At 31.8% G+C, this 24,394-nt stretch overlaps 1 protein-coding gene across 12 annotated transcripts in view; it reads right to left on the reverse strand.

Annotated features, from left to right (window-relative positions):
- LOC134690816 (nuclear receptor coactivator 3-like) overlaps nucleotides 1-24,394 on the reverse strand; it is a 167,689-nt gene that overhangs the window by 6,788 nt on the left and 136,507 nt on the right. For 8 of the 12 annotated variants that reach the window (XM_063550900.1, XM_063550908.1, XM_063550906.1 and 5 more), the window contains 9 exons: nucleotides 12,747-14,166; nucleotides 12,172-12,383; nucleotides 11,377-11,469; nucleotides 8,244-8,444; nucleotides 7,503-7,674; nucleotides 4,230-4,515; nucleotides 3,426-3,745; nucleotides 1,148-1,315; nucleotides 528-673 (listed from right to left, as the gene is read on the reverse strand). In XM_063550900.1, coding sequence (XP_063406970.1) covers nucleotides 528-673; nucleotides 1,148-1,315; nucleotides 3,426-3,745; nucleotides 4,230-4,515; nucleotides 7,503-7,674; nucleotides 8,244-8,444; nucleotides 11,377-11,469; nucleotides 12,172-12,383; nucleotides 12,747-14,166 — 3,018 coding nt within the window. Of the gene's footprint in view, nucleotides 1-347; nucleotides 375-527; nucleotides 674-1,147; nucleotides 1,316-3,425; nucleotides 3,746-4,229; nucleotides 4,516-7,502; nucleotides 7,675-8,243; nucleotides 8,445-11,376; nucleotides 11,470-12,171; nucleotides 12,384-12,746; nucleotides 14,167-24,394 lie in introns of all 12 variants that reach the window. The other 4 variants (XM_063550903.1, XM_063550901.1, XM_063550902.1 and 1 more) reach the window with 3 other exon arrangements.

Below are 24,394 nucleotides of genomic sequence, written 5' to 3' on the forward strand. Positions count from 1 at the left end.
GTAACGACCTGAACCTGATTGGTATCTATACCAGTTGACCTCTGTAATAGAGGCTGATTCTGATATAATGAACTCACCCTTGGCTCCTTAGTAACGACCTGAACCTGATTGGTATCTATACTAGTTGACCTCTGTAATAGAGGCTGATTCTGATATAATTAACTCACACTTGGCTCCTTAGTAACAACCTGAACCTGATTGGTATCTATACAAGTTGACCTCTGTAATAGAGGCTGATTCTGATATAATGAACTCACCCTTGGCTCCTTAGTAACGACCTGAACCTGATTGGTATCTATACTTGTTGACCTCTGTAATAGAGGCTGATTCTGATATAATGAACTCACCCTTGGCTCCTTAGTAACGACCTGAACCTGATTGGTATCTATACTAGTTGACCTCTGTAATAGAGGCTGATTCTGATATAATGAACTCACCCTTGGCACCTTAGTAACGACCTGAACCAGATTGGTATCTATACTAGTTGACCTCTGTAATAGAGGCTGATTCTGATATAATGGACTCACCCTTGGCTCCTTAGTAACGACTTGAACCTGATTGGTATCTATACTAGTTGACCTCTGTAATAGAGGCTGATTCTGACTGTTCATTACTTGGGTCATTAATTGTTTCCTAAATATTGTACTTGGTATCACATCATTTGATTCCTCTTCTGAAATAAAAAGAAGAGAGAGATTAGCCATTAGTAAAATCACAGAGATATGATTGATTGAATGATTGATTAATCTATGTTTAATGTATTACATGAATATAATGTCAATTCAGAAATTATTGCATTGTTTCTATTAATGCTAAAAATGTGACAGGATTATAATCACAATAATTTAAATTCTCATTTTTTTTTTTTTTTTGCATAAATTATGTAATTTTCTTGACAGTTGTAACATTATTTTGTGAAATAAATATCTGAGCAAAGATAACAATGATTAATTTCTGTAAATTTTCATGGATAGGATGTATAGAATGTTTTGATCAATGCACTGTATTTTGTGTATCAAAAAGTTTGTAATAAGCCTTGGAAGATTTAGATATCAAGTCAGTAACATAAGGTTTTGATGGTATTTCATGCAATCTTTACCCCAAAAACACATTGCAATAAATAGTATTTAGCTTTCTTATAACTTACTTTGATCCATCCTGGCCTCAGCTTTGGCAAGAGCTTGGAATTTTTCATAAACTTGTTTTGCCTCCTCCCTTTTCCTCTTGAGGACATCCTCCTCTTTGAGATCTTCTAAATTTAATCCACCTCCAGCCGTACCAGTCATCACACCATGGTCTTTAGCCATCTCAGTTACTACAAATATGGAACATTTGTAACTTAAGGGGATTCAATTTATAATTGATGATTTCTGTGTAGTGGTTAATTTAAGAAGAGATTAAAATTTCACAATTTCAAAGTCCAAACCAAGGCTTCCAAAACGGTCATATATTCCAGACAATTGTATAATGTCCGGTAAAAGGTTCCGGCTGGGCAAAACATGAAATGTCAACGACTTTTTAATTTTCAATGCTTTCTTAAGACACGGTCAAATTAACATAATTCATGATCTTTTTGAGCCTCCCATTTGCAATGGTTTATTGTTGAGTTTTCTAGTTTCTGATTCTTCTCACATCTGTTGAGATTAACCAAGAAGATGTAAATATACTTTTTTCTTAGCAAAGTGCTAATATGATGATGCCTCTTTTGTTTTTGAAACTGTTTTTAGGGACTGCACATGATTATAAACATCACAATTGAAATTACAACGTCTGTTGTATTTTGAACAATGCCAGAAATCAAAACAAACTTTTGTGTAGGTATTACTTGTTAGTCAGTTTAATAAAATTTATGGTTAATTTTACATGTATGTGTTCATTATTTATTTTTATATATAAATATTATAACTAATATAATGCCTACCAATGTTAAAATAAGGATAGAGCATACCTACCAACTGTCACTATTTGCGGGGTATTTCCCCCTGGATCCCAAATTGAAATTTTGAAAGAGCAATTTTGTCCACAATTTTAAACAAAACAATTAATTTACAATGATTTTTGGCTGGCAAAGTATGAAGAAGCCATAAAATAACAATAAATGTATTTGAAGGCCCCCGTGAAGGTTTTTAAGGACTATGGCAGCCATCTTCATACCTGTCAACTAACCCGTTTTCTGCGGGTGTGACCCGAGATTTTCACAATTCTGAGAGATCACCCGGGACACCCGCCGGGTCATTGAAATCACCTGGGAATTCCGAAAATGACCCGATTTCACCCGTATTTCTTAGTCTTGAGATTGAATTCCTTTTGAAATACCAGCAAATTCGTAATTCTTCCATGAACAGGAAGTTCATCTAGCTATGTAAACTGTCAAATTAAGTGACCCATTAAGTGCATGGTTTTACTTGTCAGCTTTGGTGTCAAACACACTGTTAATTAACACCAATTACCTTAGCTTTAGGTCGTAAATAAATCGCTCTATTTGTTTACAAACATATTTCAAATAGAGTTAGAGTTACTTCCCCTAATTTGTCACCATTCAAAATTATTCCTTATATTTACGTTTTATGGGTGAAAAAGATAAAATGATAAAAATGTAAAATTCAAATACATTTTGAAAAATAACTTTTCATTATTTTAATACCTTTATACAATTTTTAAAAAAAAGTTGAAAATTATTTTTTACATTTATACTGCCTTTAACTGTATTACTATATTTTATCTTAGTTAAATTTTCTACTTTGTTGAGAGTTTCTATGTTTAGGAAGACTACAGAGCCAAATGTCTCAGACATATTAAATTACATATGAAAAAAAATTCTAATATCTAATCATCACAAAAAGTAAAGAACATAAGACTGTATTACACAAATTTATTAAAATCTTTAAAAGTACAATGAAATAATAATTAATAAGAATAAAATGACTTAACCAAGTGAACATGCATTGATGTTTTGGTATCTTCCATATACATAATAAGAAAATGTACCATAAATACTGAAATTCAGCTCGAAAAAGTTCGTACGCGTTATGACCTGAGATTTGATTCTTCAATGCAGGTTATGACCTGCATTTTCATCGTCACAGGTTGACAGGTATGCATCTTGCATTTAAAAACCCCATGGGCATTTTGAAAAGTTGGCAGGTATGATAGAGCATGCCAAGAAAATCATTTCTTAAATAAGAAAAAAAAGATTTAACTGTGGATTCATTTATTTTCGTGGGTACCAATTTTCATGGATTTAGGAAAACTGGCATATTTGTGTATATCTAGTTTCGTGGTTTTGCAGAATTCTGCATACAAGTCTATAGAAGATTTGTAATTTGTTGAACATTTGATTTCAAAGTCCACTTGTACCAACAAAATACATGAAAATTGGTATTCAATGTATAATAATGAATCCACAGTATTTTTATCAAACTTACTTTGGTCTAAAATATCAAGTGGTATTTCTGATTCGTAATCTAACGTGACCGACTGCTGCTGTTGTTGATGCTGATGTTGTTGTTGGTGTTGGGAATAAGGTGGTAACTGGGGTGATGTCATTGGTTGTTGCTGAGGATGTGGTGAGGTTAAGTTCTGTTGAGAATGAGGTGAGGTTAAAGGTTGTTGTTGGGGTGACTGTAAAGAGAGGGACTGTGATGTGTGATGTTGATTAATTTGCTGCATTTGTTTTTCCGATCGTGCGTTACATATATTACGTAACTCCTGCTTCACAAAGTCAGATTTGTTCATGCTCATTTTACTGAAAGGAAAGAAACGAAAAATATTGTTAATTTGAAGAAAACAGTAATAGTCCTATTGAATGAAAAATCCCTAAAACCGGTACATTTGAATAAGTCTGATTTGTTCATGCTCATTTTACTGAAAGGAAAAAAATGAAAACCTGTTTATTTGAATTTAACAGTAATAGTTAATAAAATGCTATTGAATTAAAAATTCCTAAAATAGGTACATTTGGATAGAATGCAGGTAAAATCTATGAAAAATTTAAAAAAAATATTATCTTTTTAAATTTCTTTCTCACCAACAAGTCCATTAACTATTTCAATAAATCAAAACTTATCATAAATAACTTAGTTGAGCATCTTAATTTTCAAAACTGTTCTAGGCATATTGTTAACTTCATTAATTTTTGCTGTCCATCAAAATAATGTAAATTTAAAATATCCTCTTTTTAACAAATTCTAAATAAATTGTGTATAAAACGTGTGTATATATCTACTAACTTTTCTATATCGAGCTGCATCTCATAATCTCCGAACCCATTATTTGACGACGCCACTGAATTAATTCCTTGATTCATGTTCTGCACCGGTGATAATGACGATGGAGCTCCCATCCCTCCAGACGACGATGGCACACACATCACACCTGACGATTGGTTATAAGATGGACTGATCTGACTCGTTGACTGTCGTAAAGAGTTGTTAGGTGATATGGAGTTAGGGGACATTAACATAGGGTCTGGACTATTTCCAAATGGACTCTGTGACGTTCTTGGAGAACCACGACCTAAAAATAAAAATCAAGTCATATTCAAATGTGACGAAATTTTTAAAATTTGAGAGAATCAAAAATAATGTTAAAATTTTGTTTTTCTCCCTAATGAAATCTCACTATTCATGCTATTAAAACTAATTCTTTCAGGTAAAAAAATAAATCTGTAGAATACACATTAAACAATAAGCCACATTTTTTTGTGAATTTTATAGGCTAAGTACATAAAAACTTAACTGTCTGATATTAGTCAGATAGTTGCTATTTTTCACACATTTTTGTTTACTGATGAACTTTGTTAGTGATAGACTCATCACTCAAGTCCTCACCATTGACTTACTACACAACATCTAAAAACTTGAATTTTAATCATCATATGCTTTCAATAAATGACATTTATACATTACTGTTGATCATCTGAACGAGATTTTCCTGGCATGCTCATCTGTCACCCCCTTTTACCATAATTATCTCCCCTTACCTGGCATGCTCATCTGTCGCCCCCCTTGTACTATAATTATCTCCCCTTACCTGGCATGCTCATCTGTCGCCCCCCTTTTACTATAATTATCTCCCCTTACCTGGCATGCTCATCTGGATATAAAGAACTAAATGGTGGCCCCGTTGCCGGCAATGCTATTTTTAGCAATTATCTCCTAATAAGGCGTTTTCATTAAACTAATTATGGGAAATCTGTTGTTGTCTAATTGAAGCTCTATATCTATTTGTGATTTTACCGCACTCAAATATATATGGTCCCATGGCTTTTCTTGGTGAATTTGGGGTTTTTCACGATACCTGACGATTTCGCAGAAAATTTTCCCTAATTTTGAGCAACATAAAAAAAATATTTTCGGCATTTCATACTATACATTTTAGGACAAATTTGTGCTTGCATGAAACTTCATTCATAATGCTTTCCAGAAGAAAAATTTATAAAAGATATAACAACCAATCACAGAGAGCCATCTATTTTTATCTCTATGTCATGTTCCCTTCATAAAATGGCTGCGCCCATGTAATTTTATTTGGTACATTGTAACCTATACGGTAATAAACAATTTTTGAAATTTGATTTTTTTTGCCGCATTAGTTACTTGAACGCATGGCTTGACTTCATTATACTATGCAAAATATTTCATTGTTAACTGTATAATACACAGGAACTAATTTCTGGACCCTACCCCTGTTTAAAAATTGGTAAAAAATTACACTGATTTTTATATACATTACGGTACTGTTTGTTGCAGGTGTAATATTTTGCCTCTTTGTTAGTATTGCCTTTTCGAAGTAATCATGTGCTTCTGATATTGATCAACAGAAAATTTAATTTGAGTGACACTGTACTGAAAAACAAATAAAAAATTCGGACCAGTTCAATATGAAATAAATTCACTATTTTGAAACGGACTATAGCTTTATAAATCGGATACATGTGCACATTTTAGCTTCTTTTCGTAAAAAACATCTTCTGGTGGTCTATATTAGCTATACAAGTAGTATGGTAAATGTTTTGAATGATGCGAAATCGTTAAGCGTATGCAAATACCCTTGGAGCCGTTTTTACCAAAAAAGGGGGAGGGTTAAATCCGAAGATTTCTGTGTCATGTGATGTGACAAGATCAAAAAAGTATCGCCAAAAGTTAGGCCTATGTATGGCTATCAAGCCTGTAAGACAAATTTTGGATAAAAACAGAAAAGACACACCAAGGCGATGAAATCCTGTACCTACCCGTATTTTGAAAGCAAATAAGAAACAGACTATAGCATGAAAACGGAATTATTCACACAAATCACAACACTAGTAAAGCGTTTTTGATGTCTAAATCTTTCTGTAAATACAATTTTTGACATATTTTGAGACCATTATAGGATATAAAGAACTAAATGGTGGCCCCGTTGCCGGCAATGCTATTTTTAGCAATTATCTCCTAATAAGGCGTTTTCATTAAACTAATTATGGGAAATCTGTTGTTGTCTAATTGAAGCTCTATATCTATTTGTGATTTTACCGCACTCAAATATATATGGTCCCATGGCTTTTCTTGGTGAATTTGGGGTTTTTCACGATACCTGACGATTTCGCAGAAAATTTTCCCTCATTTTGAGCAACATAAAAAAAATATTTTCGGCATTTCATACTATACATTTTAGGACAAATTTGTGCTTGCATGAAACTTCATTCATAATGCTTTCCAGAAGAAAAATTTATAAAAGATATAACAACCAATCACAGAGAGCCATCTATTTTTATCTCTATGTCATGTTCCCTTCATAAAATGGCTGCGCCCATGTAATTTTATTTAGTACATTGTAACCATCTGTCACCCCCTGTTTACTATAATTATCTCCCCTTACCTGGCATGCTCATCTGTCACCCCCCTTTTACTATAATTATCTCCCCTTACCTGGCATGCTCATCTGTCACCCCCTTGTACTATAATTATCTCTCTTTACCTGGCATGCTCATCTGTCACCCCCTTGTACTATAATTATCTCCCCTTACCTGGCATGCTCATCTGTCACCCCCTTGTACTATAATTATCTCTCTTTACCTGGCATGCTCATCTGTCACCCCCTTGTACTATAATTATCTCCCCTTACCTGGCATGCTCATCTGTCACCCCCTTGTACTATAATTATCTCCCCTTACCTGGCATGCTCATCTGTCACCCCCTGTTTACTATAATTATCTCCCCTTACCTGGTATGCTCATCTGTCGCCCCCCTTTTACTATAATTATCTCCCCTTACCTGGCATGCTCATCTGTCACCCCCTGTTAACTATAATTATCTCCCCTTACCTGGCATGCTCATCTGTCACCCCCCTTGTACTATAATTATCTCCCCTTACCTGGCATGCTCATCTGTCACCCCCTTGTACTATAATTATCTCCCCTTACCTGGCATGCTCATCTGTCACCCCCTGTTTACTATAATTATCTCCCCTTACCTGGCATGCTCATCTGTCACCCCCCTTTTACTATAATTATCTCCCCTTACCTGGCATGCTCATCTGTCGCATCATTCTACCAGAGTATAAAGATTGCTGTTGTAACATGCCCATCTGACTATTATTATTGTTGTTGAACTGTCCCTCTGGGAACTGGAACCTTGATTGGTTGTTAGTCCCTCCAGACAATGACCGATGTCTCTGCATGTTCATCTGTGAAGTCTGCAATGGCAAAAACACATTATATATACTGGTATGTGACCAGGAGAAGAACAAGGGTTGAAAGGGGAGGGGTATACTTTTCCAAAAATGTTTTTTTTTAGATTTTAGTTTATTTATATATTTTTAGAGTTTAGAGGGATGTCTATTTTCACTGAACTAGTAAACTTTTATTTAGGGGCTTGTTAAAGCCCTCCTGCCGGTGGGAAATTTCTGCCTGTGTTGAAGATCAATGAAAGCTTTTTTCTGCTTTTTGTTCAGGATGTTGTCTCCTTGACACATTCCCAATGTGTGGATTTGGTGCTAGGAAAAATTGAGATGTAAACATAAAATGGTCTGTATTCAGAAAAATATACAATATGTATCTTTTATCTTATGTAATAAGAAATTTTATTTAAGGGCCTTTTATAGCTGATAATGCAGTATGGGCTTTTCTCATTGTTGAAGGCTATACATCAACCTATAGTTGTTAATTTCTGTGTCATTTTGGTCTCTTGTGGAGTTGTCTCATTGGCAATCATACCACATCTTCTTTTTTTAATATACCGATAAATAGTTAAAAAGTATAGTACCATTTGATCAACCTGTGACATTCCCATAGGACTCTGTAATCCCTGTTGACGGATATTCCACTGTGACTGCTGGTTAAAATGAGGCGACATTTGGGAGCTGGGAGTAGAAGGTCCGATCATTTGAGGATTCATTCCTTGGTTTTGAGGCATCACGTTGGGGTTGAATCGTGGTGACATTGGACCTGGTATACTTTGGTTTCTCTATAAAAAAGAAAATATATTTTTTTAGTGTTTACCTCTAGAAACAATGCTTTGTGACAAAAATGTGAGATAAATTTGTATGTTTTATTAGACTAGACAGTGTAAATTAAAATTTTACAGACTTTTTTTTCATGACATTCAAATCACGCATTCAGAATCTTATGCATTCAGGGTAAAAAGTGTACACCAAAATGTCATGCAATGACGTAGTGTTACTTTTCATTTTGTTGTACAAACATTGAAACTTCCCATAGTCCTTTAGATTCTGAAAAAGTGAATTCCAATGTATTTCCTCAGGTTGAAATAGAATATTACCACCTGCTTATTTGTTTTTAAAAGAAGGTTTGTCATCTCTCATAGACCACTTTCATGTTCATCCGTTACAGGAAAATAACTCGTCAATTATGCGTGCCTTTATGACGTTATTTACCAGATAGAGGGGATTGCCTGTATCCCTGCACTATTTATGTTCATCAAGCGTCTTGGTGATTGTCATTGTGCAGGATAAACTAGAAATAATGGTTCCCCTGTAGGTACTAAATGACAGTTCCTTAATAACAGCAGTGTTGATTGTCAATTTTGAGAATTCAATTTGCCGAATAATTCGTACAATATAGAATTATAGTTTTCCAACCACTCGCTCAACATAAGAATGGAAGTGACGAAGCCCCTAAACGCACAAATGACATTCACTAAAACCAGAGTTTTTGACTGAAATGCATCAAACTTGAAGGTTGTCTAATTAAAATAAAACTTAGAATTATCAATTATCTAAGGATCTGTAAATGAATGGCTTCTGTTGTGGGCAATAATTACTATGTATTATTTTTTACTCAATTTTTTTTCAATCTGAATTCTTGAACTCAAATATCACTAAATATATAACTTGTGATCAAACAACATTGATTACCAACACTATGTGTCAAGCATTCCTGAATTAAGGTGTCGTCTGGTCACAAGTTGAATATTTTTCTATATTTGAAATCTTGGATTAAATATTCTATAAGTTGTCATGTTTCTACGACAGCAAGCTTTTATTGCAGTCTGTGAGCAGACCAAATGTCAGCAAAAATTAACAACTTTTCAGCATAGTCCCAGAGATTTCACACGTTACAGATACAACTCAATAACAACATGCCAAAAAGATCACCTACCAAGAAACTTTACGGAATATTTTATATCATAACATATTTTGTTTTAAATATTGTGAAGGCGTTTGTGGTTGGAACTTACCAAACCAGGTGCTGTTAGAAATGATATAATTTTGTTGTATTTTTTTTCTATTGATATCATATAAATATGATTTTAATTTAGTTAATATATATAGAAAATAAAAAAATAATACTATATTACAAAACTATGTTCATCTAAACAAATAAACATGTGGCAATTCTGAACATTTTGATTAAAATCTACCAATATTTTTTTTTTGTAGGTTTCAAAAGTTATGTATAGTGAAATTTTGCAGGTGATGATTGCACATGTCCATACACTTAAATATCAGTTGTTAAAATTCTAAATGCGTAAACATGAAAAAAAGTGCTAATTCTTAAGTTCAATATTTTCAATATAAATTTACTGTCAATGTCCTTTCTAAAATAAACCTTACGGGCTTTACACTCTTCCATCCCACAATATTCAAAAATTATTTAACACAAAGCATGATTCAGGAAAGTTTGGGTATTTATGTATTTTCTTTTAATCAAATTTTACATAAAGGCGTTGAAAAATTTTGACATTTTAAAAAATTTTGTCGTTCACATATACCCACGAAAACCTTGTTATCCAATACATAACAATGAATTATTAACAAAATAATAAAATACATTTTTTTTTTGGCGGATTTTTTTTTTAATCAAATTTTAAAAATAAAATGAGTTTAAGGGTAAATCAATGGTACAACTGATCGCTTTACACCTTACATCTAGAGGCAAACATTTCATCCATTTTCATTGATAGATGGTTGCTCTCCTTGTTTTTGAATTGTTGCCAGATTTTTGGAATCCTCTGGTTTTATCCATAATGTGGCTTCTAACCCCTACTATTCTTTTTATAATTTTATAACATATAGTTTAAAACGCCATGCTTGAAATGTTTGAAAATCTTATAAAATGCTTGTTAATTTTTCAATGTTATGAAAGGAAAAGGTGCCAATGTTAAATGTTTGATTTTTATATATTTCATTTATTTTTCATGGGTACCAATTTTCCGTGGATATGTAATTCCGTTGTTTTGCCCAAGTCAAAATACATGCCTATATGATATGTCATTCCTTGAAACATTTAATTTCATGGTTAATCTGTACCAATGAAATCCACGAAAACTGGTATCCCAACGAGTAATAGTGAATTCACAGTAGCTCCTCCTGTTTGTACATATTTATAAATCTTTTGCTATCAAACATTTAGATTTAAACATTTCTGATGTTGGTAATTCCAGAAAAGCGCTCTGAATGCACAAAATTTATCATGAAAATTTTTTAGTTTTTAAAAAAAAATAAAAAAAAAAAAAAAAAAAATAAAGCAGATATAAGGAAACATTTGATTTTTACTTTTTTGGTGTTTTAATGCCACATATGAGTCAGCTTATGGACTATTTTGTGGCGGACAGTTTTTATCAGTGGAGGAAGATGGAGTGCCCTGAGAAAACCAGACTTTTGATAGGAAAACTAACAATCCTAGTCAATTAAGATTGGAGTCGAACCCACCTGCACGAGAGGGGTTCGAATTCACAAACTCAGTGTTGACTGGCCAGTGATTAAAGAAGTAACTACTTAGACCACTTTGCCACCGAAGTCCCTTATAAGAAAATAGGGTGTTGACTGGCCAGTGATTAAAGAAGTATCTACTTAGACCACTTTGCCACAGAAGTCCCTTATAAGAAAATAGGTTAACAGGTAAATAGTTTCTGTGTAACTACGGTTGCAACTCACCTGCAATGATACATTTGGGGCATTGCCACTGTTCATCATTTCAGCCAGATTTTCTGGGAACGGCTGTACTGACATAGAATTTCCATCCATATTCTACAATACAGGATTGTTAGATATTTATCTATAAAGATTAGACCTTCTTATTATTGCCTGGATTTTTTTTTTTTTTTTTTTTTTAAAACAGGTGCCGATCCAGGATTTTGAAAAAGTATGGTCCCCTGATAAGCCAATATTTGGAGTATTATATATGTATTTATCAAATATGAAACTCTATAAGAGTGTTCCGGGCCCCTAAACCCCTTAAGTTACTCTGTAAAATATAAGCCTATGATACTGCTTATAGGTGCATTACAAATTTCTGGAATTACCACTCAATACAATATTATTAAGGAATTTAAATATCAGAGGATACCACCTTAAACCATCAATTAAAAGTTTTTAAAACTATTAAAAAAAAAAGTCTGTATACTTTTTCTATAAAGATACACTTCAAAAGAAACAACATACATGCTATGAACTCAATTCATCTGTTTTAAAGATTTATAGATCTGAAACAGACTGTAAAAGTTTTTAGAAGTAAAAACAAACTATGTGCATGTTATATTTGTAATGAAAAGGGGATATCACCTAAAGGCCACAAAAATAATCCCTTACATGTTCCTAATCTTTATATAGTAAATCATAATAAAAAAATTCTCACAAACAATTTTAGCCCAAGAAATCAGAAAATGCAAACACCATGAAAATAGACCATGTTTCAATATGATCATATTTTCCCTACTTTTGACAACTTACAGGTTGAAACCTTGAGCCAAAATTATTGGACAGTTGAGCCTGCATCAGCGCTCGTCTCCTGGCTTGTTCTGCCGCTTGACGTCTTTTCTCCATTTCCCGCTGAGCTTTCAATTTCTGTTGCTGGAGCAAGGACTGCCGTACCTGCATGGCCATACTGTTTGGAAAGCCAGGTCGCTGCTGCATCCCATTACTCAAGGCACTTGCTAAAGGCCCTAAGAAAATTTAAAAAAATCTTTTCAATAAAACTGCTTTTCAAAATTATGCAAAGCGTTTATATAAGGGAAAAATATAAAACTTTCAGTCAAGTTTGCCGTCTAAGAAATCAGGAAAGATATTATTTTTCAAGGTTTATGAAGTTTATTCATAACTGAATGTAAATGTAAAATAAACCATCACAAATTAAATTATTTCCAATAAAAATTCCTGACTTGATGTACGAGTATTTGCAATAAATAACTTCATGACCAATGAATTCCAATATTCTAAATTTTACAACTTGCTACAATTTCTAAAACATAGAAGAGACTCCTAAGAAACTGATACTTTTCATAGTCATCGCCCGTCTAATATCTTACCTGGAGGCCCAGGAAGGCGTGGCCCAGGTAGGCCAAAGCTTTGTTGTTGTTGTTGCTGGAACCCCTGTTGAGGATTAGGGGGAGAGATCTGTTGGAATCCCATATCCATGTTCCCATTCCCAGGAACCTGACTCATGGCACTCTGACTCATGGCACTCATGCTCTGCATGAAGCTCTGCCGATTCATACTGCTCTGTGCCTGTAATGCTCGTGCAATCATAGGATTGGGCATGGCATTGGAGTGGATAGGCTCGTCACGCATCAACTCCTTCTGAATTTCTTCTATTGCCATCATATCATTTGGACCACCAGTCTTTACTAGACCCATTGCTTGGCCCATGGCTTGATTACTTATTCCTAAAAGTTGATCAATCTCATCAAGAGAGGCATTTTTCTCTTTAAGGACCTGTTCAAACTGGGATAGTAAGTCCAAATCACTTAACACTGGGGGAGCATTTTCATGTAATGGTCCATTATTGACTGCAGGGGTGGGACCTCTACTTGATGATGGTGTTTTAGGCGTAGTCAAGTCTTGCTTGAGATCTTCAGCTTGTTGTAAAATTTCATTAAGCAGAGGATCAGAAGATTCAGATACTTCTGAAAATTCCATAACATTGTCAGACTGACTATCAAACAACATTCGTTGTAAACTATCATACGTGTCCTGACTGTTATCATCTTGTCCAATATTATTGGACGAGGAATTATAACTGTTCAACATGTCCGTCATCTTGTTCTGACTGGACGTTTGATTAAGGTTTTTTAGTTGTCCCATTTCTTTATTTCCAACGGAGAATGAATCTGTATTAGAATTGGATGAACCCGAGTCTACTTTAGAATCGGACAGTGTTTTAGAAAGTAACGGTAAACTTGGTTTAACACTTAGAAGTTTCTGTGATACATCTTTCGTTAGTCTACTCTGCGGTGTCGCTGACGGGTTAGCGTTCCCAGATATGCCTGTATTTACAATTTTTTCTTTATTAGCTTTTGTTGATAACAATTTTGCTAACAAAGCATTTTCTTTCATTAATTTCGTGCCTTCCTTGTTTGGGTAATTAGCTTGATCTTGATCTGCCGTACTATCCACTTCTGATGACGATAATTTTCGTTTCTTTTGAGGTTGAATTTGATTAGTTTCGTTTCCCTTCTCCCATAGTGAATTCAAGAAATTGTCCAAATTTTTATCAACGATAAAATTCGAGGTATCAGTTGGTCTTTTGACTGTTTCCAAGCCAACAGACGATGGCCGGTTAAATGTTGACTGTTCTACTGAAGCGTGGCGTTGACGCTGTGGAAGATGAGGCAATACAGGTGTACTTGACTTTGAGGTAGATGGTGTTGATGTAGTCGACTGGGGTTCTTCAGGGGCTGATTGGTGGCGCTGTCGAGTGGACAGATCATGATCTTGACTAGTACTTTCCTGTAAAGAGAAATAATAATCAGTTTAAGTCATTTCAAGAATTCAACAAATGTGATGGAGAAAAATGCAAATCAAAGACAGCAGCCTACAAAACAAAACAAATCAAATGCACTTCGCTCACCCTCCCCCCTTTTCCCCACCAAAAAAAGGAAATAGATCAAAAGACCAAAAGTAGTGCAAGATAATCTTGTAGTTTTCATCTTATAGGAAAGCAACTCTTATTTCTCCAGTTTCTAATACAATAGAATACAATTATCCTGTTTTCAGGATTTTCATATGAGTCATAACGTCCTCCCATTTAAGATATAAAAAAAAATCGTGTGCAGAAACAATTTCTGACATGAAAATCAAGTACAAAATCAACAAACCAAAAATTCATTATTTAAGAAACAGACAAAAAATTTAAGATGCAATAAATAAAATAACATAATAGTCATTAAGATATTGAGAATTTACCCAAGACTGTCCAATAATGTATAAGTCCTGAAAACTGAAATTATATACACTACTGCTAAAAGGTCCCATTCTACAAACATCAGAACATCCCATCATCTCAAAGGTACTAAAAAATCACTTATATTTTTATTGAAGATTCACTTCACTGAAGCAAAAATATATGTAAATTTAAAAGTTACGTCAGGATAAACAAAGGTGTGTGACACACAGAATACATTATTTAAATGTAAATAACCCGTAAATAGTTATTTACTCAAGAAAATTTAACATGTTGTTTTGGATTTTAAATCGTAAATTACACCTAAAACACTGTACATTCACTGAACTGTAACAATAGTAATAATATTATTGTGGTTAGCAAACCATAAACTCTTACTCATAAATTGTACAAATTATTAGCTTCCTACTTTTTACGAGACTTTAAGACTTTAAAAAATATTACATAAAAAGCATTTTTAGTGATTGTACCTCTAATTTAATAGTGTATGTAAGGGAAATTTTACAACTATAACTTATTTAAAGTTAGAAATCATCTTCCAAAATGTATTTATCTATAAATTCTCTCAATTTCAATATCTTAGGAACACTTGTTTTGTTTACAAACAAAACCACTCATGTGGTCACTAATATTCTTGAAACTGGACAATTCCAGTTACAAGTTTATTACAACTGGTCAATTCCAGTTACAAGTTTATTACAACTGGTCAATTTCAGTTACATGTTTAAAACAACTGGTCAATTCCAGTTACAAGCTTATTACAACTGGTCAATTCCAATTACAAGTTTACCACACCTGGTCAATTCTAGTTACAAGCTTATTACAACTGGTCAATTCCAGTTACAAGTTTACCACACCTGGTCAACTCTAGTTACAAGCTTATTACAACTGGTCAATTCCAGTTACAAGTGTACAGCTACTGGTCAGTTTCAGTTACAAGATTATCACAACTGGATAATTCTGGTTACTGTGGATTCATTATTATTCGTTGGATACCAATTTTCGTGGGCACAGTCAAACCACGAAATTAAATATTCAACAAATGATAATTTTTCTATAGGTTTGTATGCAGACTTCGACAAAACCACGAAATTAAATATCCACGAATATGCAAGTTTTTCTTAATCCACGATAATTGGTACCCACGAAAATAAATGAATCCACAGTACAAGTTAACAATAACTGGTTAATACCAGTGACAAGTTAACTACAAATGATCAATAACTCTGACAATTTAACAACTGGTCAATTCCTTTACAAGTTTACGAGCAATTTACTTCAAACTGTTATATAATGATGTCAATATGATAAGGTGAAATAAATCACCATTGGTACCTTTAAATCTAAAGCAAAATTTTGATTCAAAGAATTGATAAAAATTGAAGATTAAATTCAGCAACTCTGCATTTTCTGTTTCAATAAAAGGGAAATTAATGTGAAGTAAAACATTACACCGAAAAAATGTGCCTTTTACAACATCATTTAAAATGAAATAAAAATATTAAATTTCACTGAACATTTTTTCTGCAAAATCAGATTTCAATTAGTGATATAATCTTTATATTTGCAACCTGTTACTTAAATCATTTAAAACGACATAAATTTATGATGTATTCTACCCCTATTCTATTGTGTTTTCAAACATTTATCTCTTGTTATTTTGTAATGCCATCTTCAAACACTGAATAGAAATCATGCAAAAAATTTATGATGTATTTTACCCTTTTCTATTGTGTTTACAAAGGTTTATCTGGTAATTTCGTAATTCCATCATCAAAAGCTGTATTGAAATTGTGAAACATTTTAAAAAACAACAACTGAAATCTACCATCTTTATCTGTGTATCACTATCTGACATAAAGCATCTCATATTTTGAACGAACCCAAAATTAAAAAAAAATATATGGGCCAATATGGTCAATAAACCATCCTTTTAAGTACAGCGAAGTCGTGAAATAAAAAAAAATTGAAATAGATTTTGGACAAGTAAAACGAAAGGTCATGAACATCCTAACTATCTTAATTTAGCGTCTGGGGTAAAAATCAATTTTGCGTGGATTGAGGAAAAATTCAGTTTTTCTTGGATTTCATGTTTTTGACAAATGCTCCATACAAGGGTTTACAAATTTGGGGTTTTACCTACACTCACTAAATTCACAAAAAAATAGGTATTCTGAATGCACAGTAGTATAAAGAAAAGAAATATTTTGTCAACTTTTTGTATCTTTCCTCAAAATTGAAATAATTAGTCTTGCCAAACATTGATACTATTAAGACTAACATGGGATCGTACTTCAATTTTTCATAATATAACCTTGTACATGTTTCACACAACTTAACATTGCCCAAATTAATTGGTTTTACCTTCAAGCAGAACTTTACATATTAACAATTTGGCTATTTATACTAATTTGTACGATTTTAGCAATTCAATAGTAGTCTACACACTTAGCCACAGGCCTACAAGACCAGGTTTATAAAATCACATTTGTGGCTGTAAGAATTTTTACTGTACACTAAAAGAATCTCATCAAAATTTTCAAAAATAATATTGGGCCTTGTAAATGCTAAATTTATCATGGAGAATGTCATAGCAAGTAATCGAACCTATGACCTCACTGCATGTGATACCTACATGAGGGCAATACATATAGGTACACAAAGACAATGAGAACAATATATGCTTCAACAAAAAGAAAATCAAGAACACTTTGAAAATTGATGAACCAAGTGTATAAAATAAGGTGATGTTATATCCATTTCCTGTGTGAGCAGGTAGATTTAATTCATTTAATAATGTGTCTCATTACATTAATAAATTAAGGGGAGACAATTAAAAAATAAATTAAAAAATAAATTAAAAAAATAAAAGTTTAGTTTTTCTTTCTTCAAAACAAAACTAATATTAGTTACCTGTTTAATTAGGCTGCAAAAGCTGATATTCAAACTCCCATATTAACAGGTAAAAATTCCTCAAGTATAAAAAGAATTTTAAAATGTTGTTAACTTGTTATTTAAGAACAAGATGACACAAGAATATCATTATTGTGTTATAGACTTGTAATATTACACAACAAGGTAATAACTTTGAATATCGCCCTGGGGGCAATATAACTGTTTTCTATATGACAAGTATTTTACTATGATCAATTGATTGAATAAAACTAAATGAAAATGAAAATCAATTTACAATCAATGGCCAATGTTTTAATGGTTGTATAAAAATCAGATATTTAGGACAACATGTTTTAACTATCGATACAGGTAGGATTTAAGAAGAGAGTTCACTATCGCTTGTATTGTAGCATTAATTAATTAATTAATTTCGTTAGATATTTTACATATTTTATTAATAAATATGATTATAAACAATGTAAAAATGACACAGTTTCAAGGGGAAGGTCGAAGGGAGCTAAAATAGAACTGTTTGTTAACAATCAAATTCCTCCATTCACTTCTAACTAAATCATAGTTCAGAAGTTCAGAAACCCTGAATTTTGAAATCAATTCTTCTTCTCAAAGCTTAAAGCAAAATAACAGTATGATTGCATCAAAAAGGAAAAGTATGCAAGTCATTTACTAATTATTCAATAACTTTATTAACTTTCTATTTGTTTCATAACTGATCAGTTAAAACATGTATGAATATTTAAACAAGGACATAAAATCAATACAAAAATCTTGCTTTTATTCGGTAGAAGAAAATATGTAAAAATATACTACATGAAAACCATATGTTGAAGAAAAACCCTATTAAAACAAGAATGTGTCCCTAGTACGCGGATGCCCCATCTGCACTATCATTCTCTATGTTTAGTGGACAATGAAAAGGGGATAAAATCTCTAATTTGGCATTAAAATTAGAAGGATCATATTATAGAGAACATGTTTACTAAGTTTTAAATTGATTGGACTTCAACTTCATTAAAAACTACCTCGACCAAACCTGACCTCAACCAAAAACTTTAACCTGAAGCAAGACAAACGGACAAACGAATGAACAGATGAACGTACAGACGGATGGAAGGACACACAGACCAGGAAACATAATGCCCATAAATGGGGCATAAAAAGAATAGATGACTAGGAGAACAGCAGTCGACAAACAAACAAACTTTAAGGATGTATTAAGGTCAGGTTTCAGAATTTTTGTAAGATGTTCGGACTCCTTTGCTTTTTTCCTACAATACAGCCAGGGTAACATATTTTGCCCAAATAAAACCTGCATTTAGTTTCATAGAAGATGACAATAACTCATAGAAAGTTATTGCCAAAATTCAGTTATTGCCAAAATTTAAACAGATTCTAGATTATATCTATGATAATTGGAGACACAAATAATGCCAATGCTAAATATAAAATATTTAAAAAAGAGCTCCATAAATTATCAATATTTTTAGCTTATTTCATTCCTGATCAAATGTTTCTGACTTAATCAATTTCAAATTCTAGATTTTGTTTAATTTCACCCAAATAACATAAGCTGAAGCATCCCTTGGATCAATGAAAGAGTGTCTTAATTTAATTTTTGACATTTCTCATTCATTAATATGTTGTTTCTTTATTTTCAATTTCTTTTTCATTCATATATTATTTCTTATTTTTTTTTTCATTCTATAACTTCTCTACATGATCTACCTCATGCACGTTATTTATTTTTCGTCTTAGGTTGTTGACATCTTGAATAAAAGGTTTCATCGTGATCAATTCCATTTAAAGATTTTTTTATGACATCATCTTCAAATGTCACTTTATTCAGCGAGAACAAAAACAATAATACCAGATTTAAAGTGTACATATATGGTAGTGTAAATTCGTAAATATGTGTATGATGTTCTTATTATCACGTACATTGCAAAGAGTTAAATTTTGCAAAAATAAAAAAAATAAACTTTTAGAATTTTGTTTGCATTTTTATGCTGCAATTCCCTAAATTGCAAAAATTTGAAAGAAAAAAAAATAATATTATTGTTTAATTTCAATGATACATACAATTCAAACATTTCTCAATTTTCAAGATGTAATTAAGCCAATAATATAAAAATATCCCTAAATGAAGATGAAAACATATATGTAATCTATAAAATAACTCAATGGAGTCACAGCCATGTGACCTGATATTTTAAAATTATGTTCAACAAAATAAACAATGCAAGACTGCAGTCAAAGGGATGCTAATTTTATTTCATCTAAATTGTTCACCAAAATAATTGTGCAGTTGCACATAAGAGGACTAGAACATACAAGCTTGCATCAGCCGTAAATGTAATCTAATCAATTATGTTAAGCAAAATAATAATCCACAAACTAGTATTCTAGACTATGCTCAAAAGGTGCATTTAAAAAAACAACATAAAAATAAATACAAACTTATATAAAACATAAGAGGTACTAGAACAGACAAGCTTGCATCAGCCACGTGATCTAAATAAAATTTTCAAAATTAGGTTAATTAAAAAAATACTACAGGACATATTTAGGGGACCTTCATAAGGTGCATTTTTTTAAAAATCATAATAATAAATACAAACTTTTAAAACTTCCTTTTCTACTAAATAATCCTCTGAAAATGAAAAATCCTCCTGAACGAGCGATTGAAGACTTAACATTTTTTTTACTATACACATAACAACCTGCACAATATTACATTGACATAATGTTTTGTTTTGTTTCAGAGTTAAAACAGGAACATATATTACATGTAAACATCAAATATGGCATGTACCAATCACAGGGATCAGTAGGGGTCAATTAAAAAAAAAAATGTAAAATGAAATAAATATAAAGAATAAAAATACACAATCGGAAAAATAGATTGAGGTGCCTAGATAAATGTGCATTTATGAGATTTTATAAATGCATTAATTTTTTTTTCTTTGAAATTTATTTTTCAGATGACACCCTCTATCCCACAAGAATAAATGGATCGCTCCAGACCACTGGTCATTGATATCAATATATATATGTTTGTTTCAATGACATGTGCTAAAATGATTGATATTCAAAAGACATATGGGAGACAACCCATGTTTGAAAAGAAAAAGTACACCATCCAATAACAGCCTTTAGGAGCATGAACCCACAAATTTTTTTATTTTTCTAATTTAAAAAAAAATGGTTTTAAAAATATAATCTATGACTAAAGATCCTTCAAATCAACAACCAGGAAATGGCCTTAAATAATTTTCACGCATTATCCAGGCAGTCAATCTTGAATGACACTTTAACAAGATGCCTGTAGGGATATTACATGTAAAAATCTTTAAATTAAGCTGGGATAATATCTTAACAAAACATAGCGAAGACAATGTTCTCTTCTTAGGACAGAAGCCTGTAGTCTGTTTAACTATATATTTTGTATATCCTTAATAATTTTATAAAAATAAAAAATAAAAGATTTCCAAAGCTATAAAAAGTTAATGAAGTAGATAGGTATTTTCAAATGGCATTTAATTTTTCATCAAAAACTATAAATAACGTAACAACCGTCACTACAAATCCATTGCCCGTAGTACCTAACTCCACTCGCCCATATTTAGAAAAAGTGACAAAATAAAACTGAGAATGGAAATGGGGAATACGTCAAAGAGACAACAACCCGACCAAAGAAAAAAACAACAGCAAAAAATGCATATTTTGTTGTGATAGACCCTCAAAATTATTTGGATGTTAAAATAGAATATGTTGATGTGTAGTTAAACGATCATATAAAAGTTTTAATGAAAAATTCAGAAGAAATTGCATTATATTGCTACAGCTTGACATTGTCCTGTGACACAATATAGGTCATTTGATTTTAAGTGTTGTGCATTGTTTCTCTTAGAATTCAATAGTCCTCTGACTTTTAGGCCCCAAAAAATTTCAGCAGGCCTAAAAATTGTTTAACTCTAATGTTAGCAAAATATTTTTTCGGACTATAGCCTACTCTATCTATAATAATCCTGTTCGATAATTTTGCAATATTTGACATTTTCTTTTGATATTTTTTCTTAATATCTTGTAAACCTATAACTGAATTCCCACCAGTTTACTAAAATAAAAAAAAATATTTACCAAACAAAATATTTTTTTTACATTTTCACTTTTTCTTTAAAAAGCCTAAGATTGAATATTGGTCAAAATCAATAACAACATATTTAACTGATTTTCTAAATACATGTTATTTTATTTATTAAAATGCATATAACATGATTTATTTGAAATTGCATTATCTAATATTTATCTATATGCCTTTTATTTATTTAAATGCTTTTAATTTAGTTCTTTAAATACATTTTATTTTAGTTATTCAAATGCATTTTATTCTAGTTATATAAATGTAAATGCATTTTATTTCATTTATTTATATGCATTCATTTTATTTAATAAATTCTAATGCATTTATTTTATTCATATAAAATACACTTTATTTTATTTATATAAAATTCATATTATTTCATAAAATACATTTTATTTTATTTATATACAATACATTTAAATTATTTATTTAAATGCATTTTATTTTATTTATCAAATAAAATTGAGAATGGATATGGAGAATGTATCAAAGAGATGCATTTCATTTTATTTATCTCAATGCATTTTATTATTTATTTTATTTATCTAAATGCATTTTATTTTGAATTTTATTTCTATTTAACTTAAAAATACATTTATTGATTTATTTCTATTTATTCAAATGCGCATTTAAATGCATTCTATATATTTCTTACCTTTACCTAGCCTTGCACTGAATTACCACCTTACGCGAAAGTACTGAGCAACCCAAAGCTCAAAAATAAGTCGATTTACCATATGTGATCATATAAAATTGAATATACTGTAATTATTGGCTAACTGACCTTAACATATACCACTTTTTGCCTACTTTAAATTCTCAATATAATGTTACTGAGGTCTTACTAAAAAAAAACATAACATGACTTCTGAATTTGTTAAACACAGCTGCTACCGAAGGAAAGATAATAAAAAAGTAAGTAACATGTTTTTTCATTAATATGTTTAATATTTTTGACTAACAACGAGTTTAAATATAGGTTTTTATCTTAAAGACAAAGATTCTTTTTGATATGAAAGATTCAGCCCATTCATTTGAATTAGTACAATTGGATCTATGATCAAAGTACTTTTAACTTGTCTCTGTGACCTATTTTCACTGTATATTTTTAACTATAAAAGTATGGATGACAATTCTGTGGAAAAACTGCATTTATTTTAGGGCTATTCCAGAAAAAAATGTATGGGGGGTGGGGGGTGGAAGGCACATTGTATTAATAATACATGGGTGATGGGTATCAGAGCAACTTTTCACACTATAATGCACTATAATTCTCAATTACAATTGTCTGGGTGGTGGGTGCTGACAAAAAATGCCTTCCAACCCCCATACATTTTTTTTCTGGAATAGCCTTAGAATATTTCTCAAATGGCAAAATCAAAAACTCAAACACATCAAACAAATGGATAACAACTGTCATATTCCTGACTTGGTATCAACTTGCTGATTATCACTATATCATAGGTTTTTACAAGGGATAAAAAAGATTTGATTTTCTGAGTTTTAACACCATTTTTAAGCATCACTTTTGGGCTCTTTTGTGGTGGCCAGTTGGTATACACCTTATCACTATTCCCAACTGACCCGGCCGCTTGAACTTTTGATGTCAACAACAATCACTTTTCCATTGTGGCTTCAGATATTTTGTTTTATGACGTCAAAATTTTACGGGAACCTGTGTGATATCAAGTAATGGCGGACAAATAGCGATAAGGTGTATTGGTGTAGGAAGCCAGGAGAAAACCAATACCTTCATCAAACTTTCATGTCAATTAAACTTCCATATAAGTACTTCAGAAATTTCAAGTTAAAATTTACATGGATTTTAAGGGACTTAATCATGTTTATAATCATTTTTGAACAAGCTCCCTTTTTTTAAGTATAAAATTTTTGCTGCGAAAATAAAATGATTTTTTATAAATATTACAAAGGTGAAATTAACTATTTGTTACCAATAAACAAGTGTAAAACAAAAGATGGTGTATAAATTGTATACCCAGCAGGTGCTGATCCAGAGGGTTGGAACCCCCCTTTTTTTGGGACGATCAATGCATTTGAATTGGGACTTGTAATTGGACACCCCCCCCCCCCCCCCCGTTTTTGTCCTTGGTTAGGAACCCCCCTCCTTTTAAAATGGCTGGATCCGCCACTGCCAAGAAACAAGAATTCAGATTAAACAGGTTCAAGATTGACACAGGTTTAAGTATAGATAGATGTAACTGTACATGAAAATAAAACTCCTATAACCTAGGGGTTCGGTTGATATGGGTTTCTCTGTATGATTAAATATGTTACTTTATTACCATTTCAGCTTAATTTTTTTTGTGTTAATTGAAAAAAATCAAGATTTTTATTTTACAAAATATCAGGATCGACTTTAGTTATACAAAATGTGTTGCACTGAGGTTAATTAAGGTTGTTTTTTTCAAATAGTTATTTTACTTGCTTATATGGTATCTGGCAATTATTTAACCTTTTCAGACACATGTATACAAGTATGTACCTTCATGTCTAAAGATTACTTTTTTATTTGATATAATATCCCTTTTTTGCATTTTTCATTACAAATGAATACCCTTTAATGACCCTCTACAACCAATGCAATCTACATGTTTGTCAGAAAAAAACCCATGTACAATCAGTTTCACTGAATAGATTTGTCAAAATAAAGTTAAAAACTTGTTAATTTTATTTTGAATTTCCATGCTTTCATCTTT

Source organism: Mytilus trossulus, chromosome 11, assembly GCF_036588685.1.
Source record: "Mytilus trossulus isolate FHL-02 chromosome 11, PNRI_Mtr1.1.1.hap1, whole genome shotgun sequence".
NCBI classification, from domain to species: Eukaryota; Metazoa; Mollusca; class Bivalvia; order Mytilida; family Mytilidae; genus Mytilus; species Mytilus trossulus.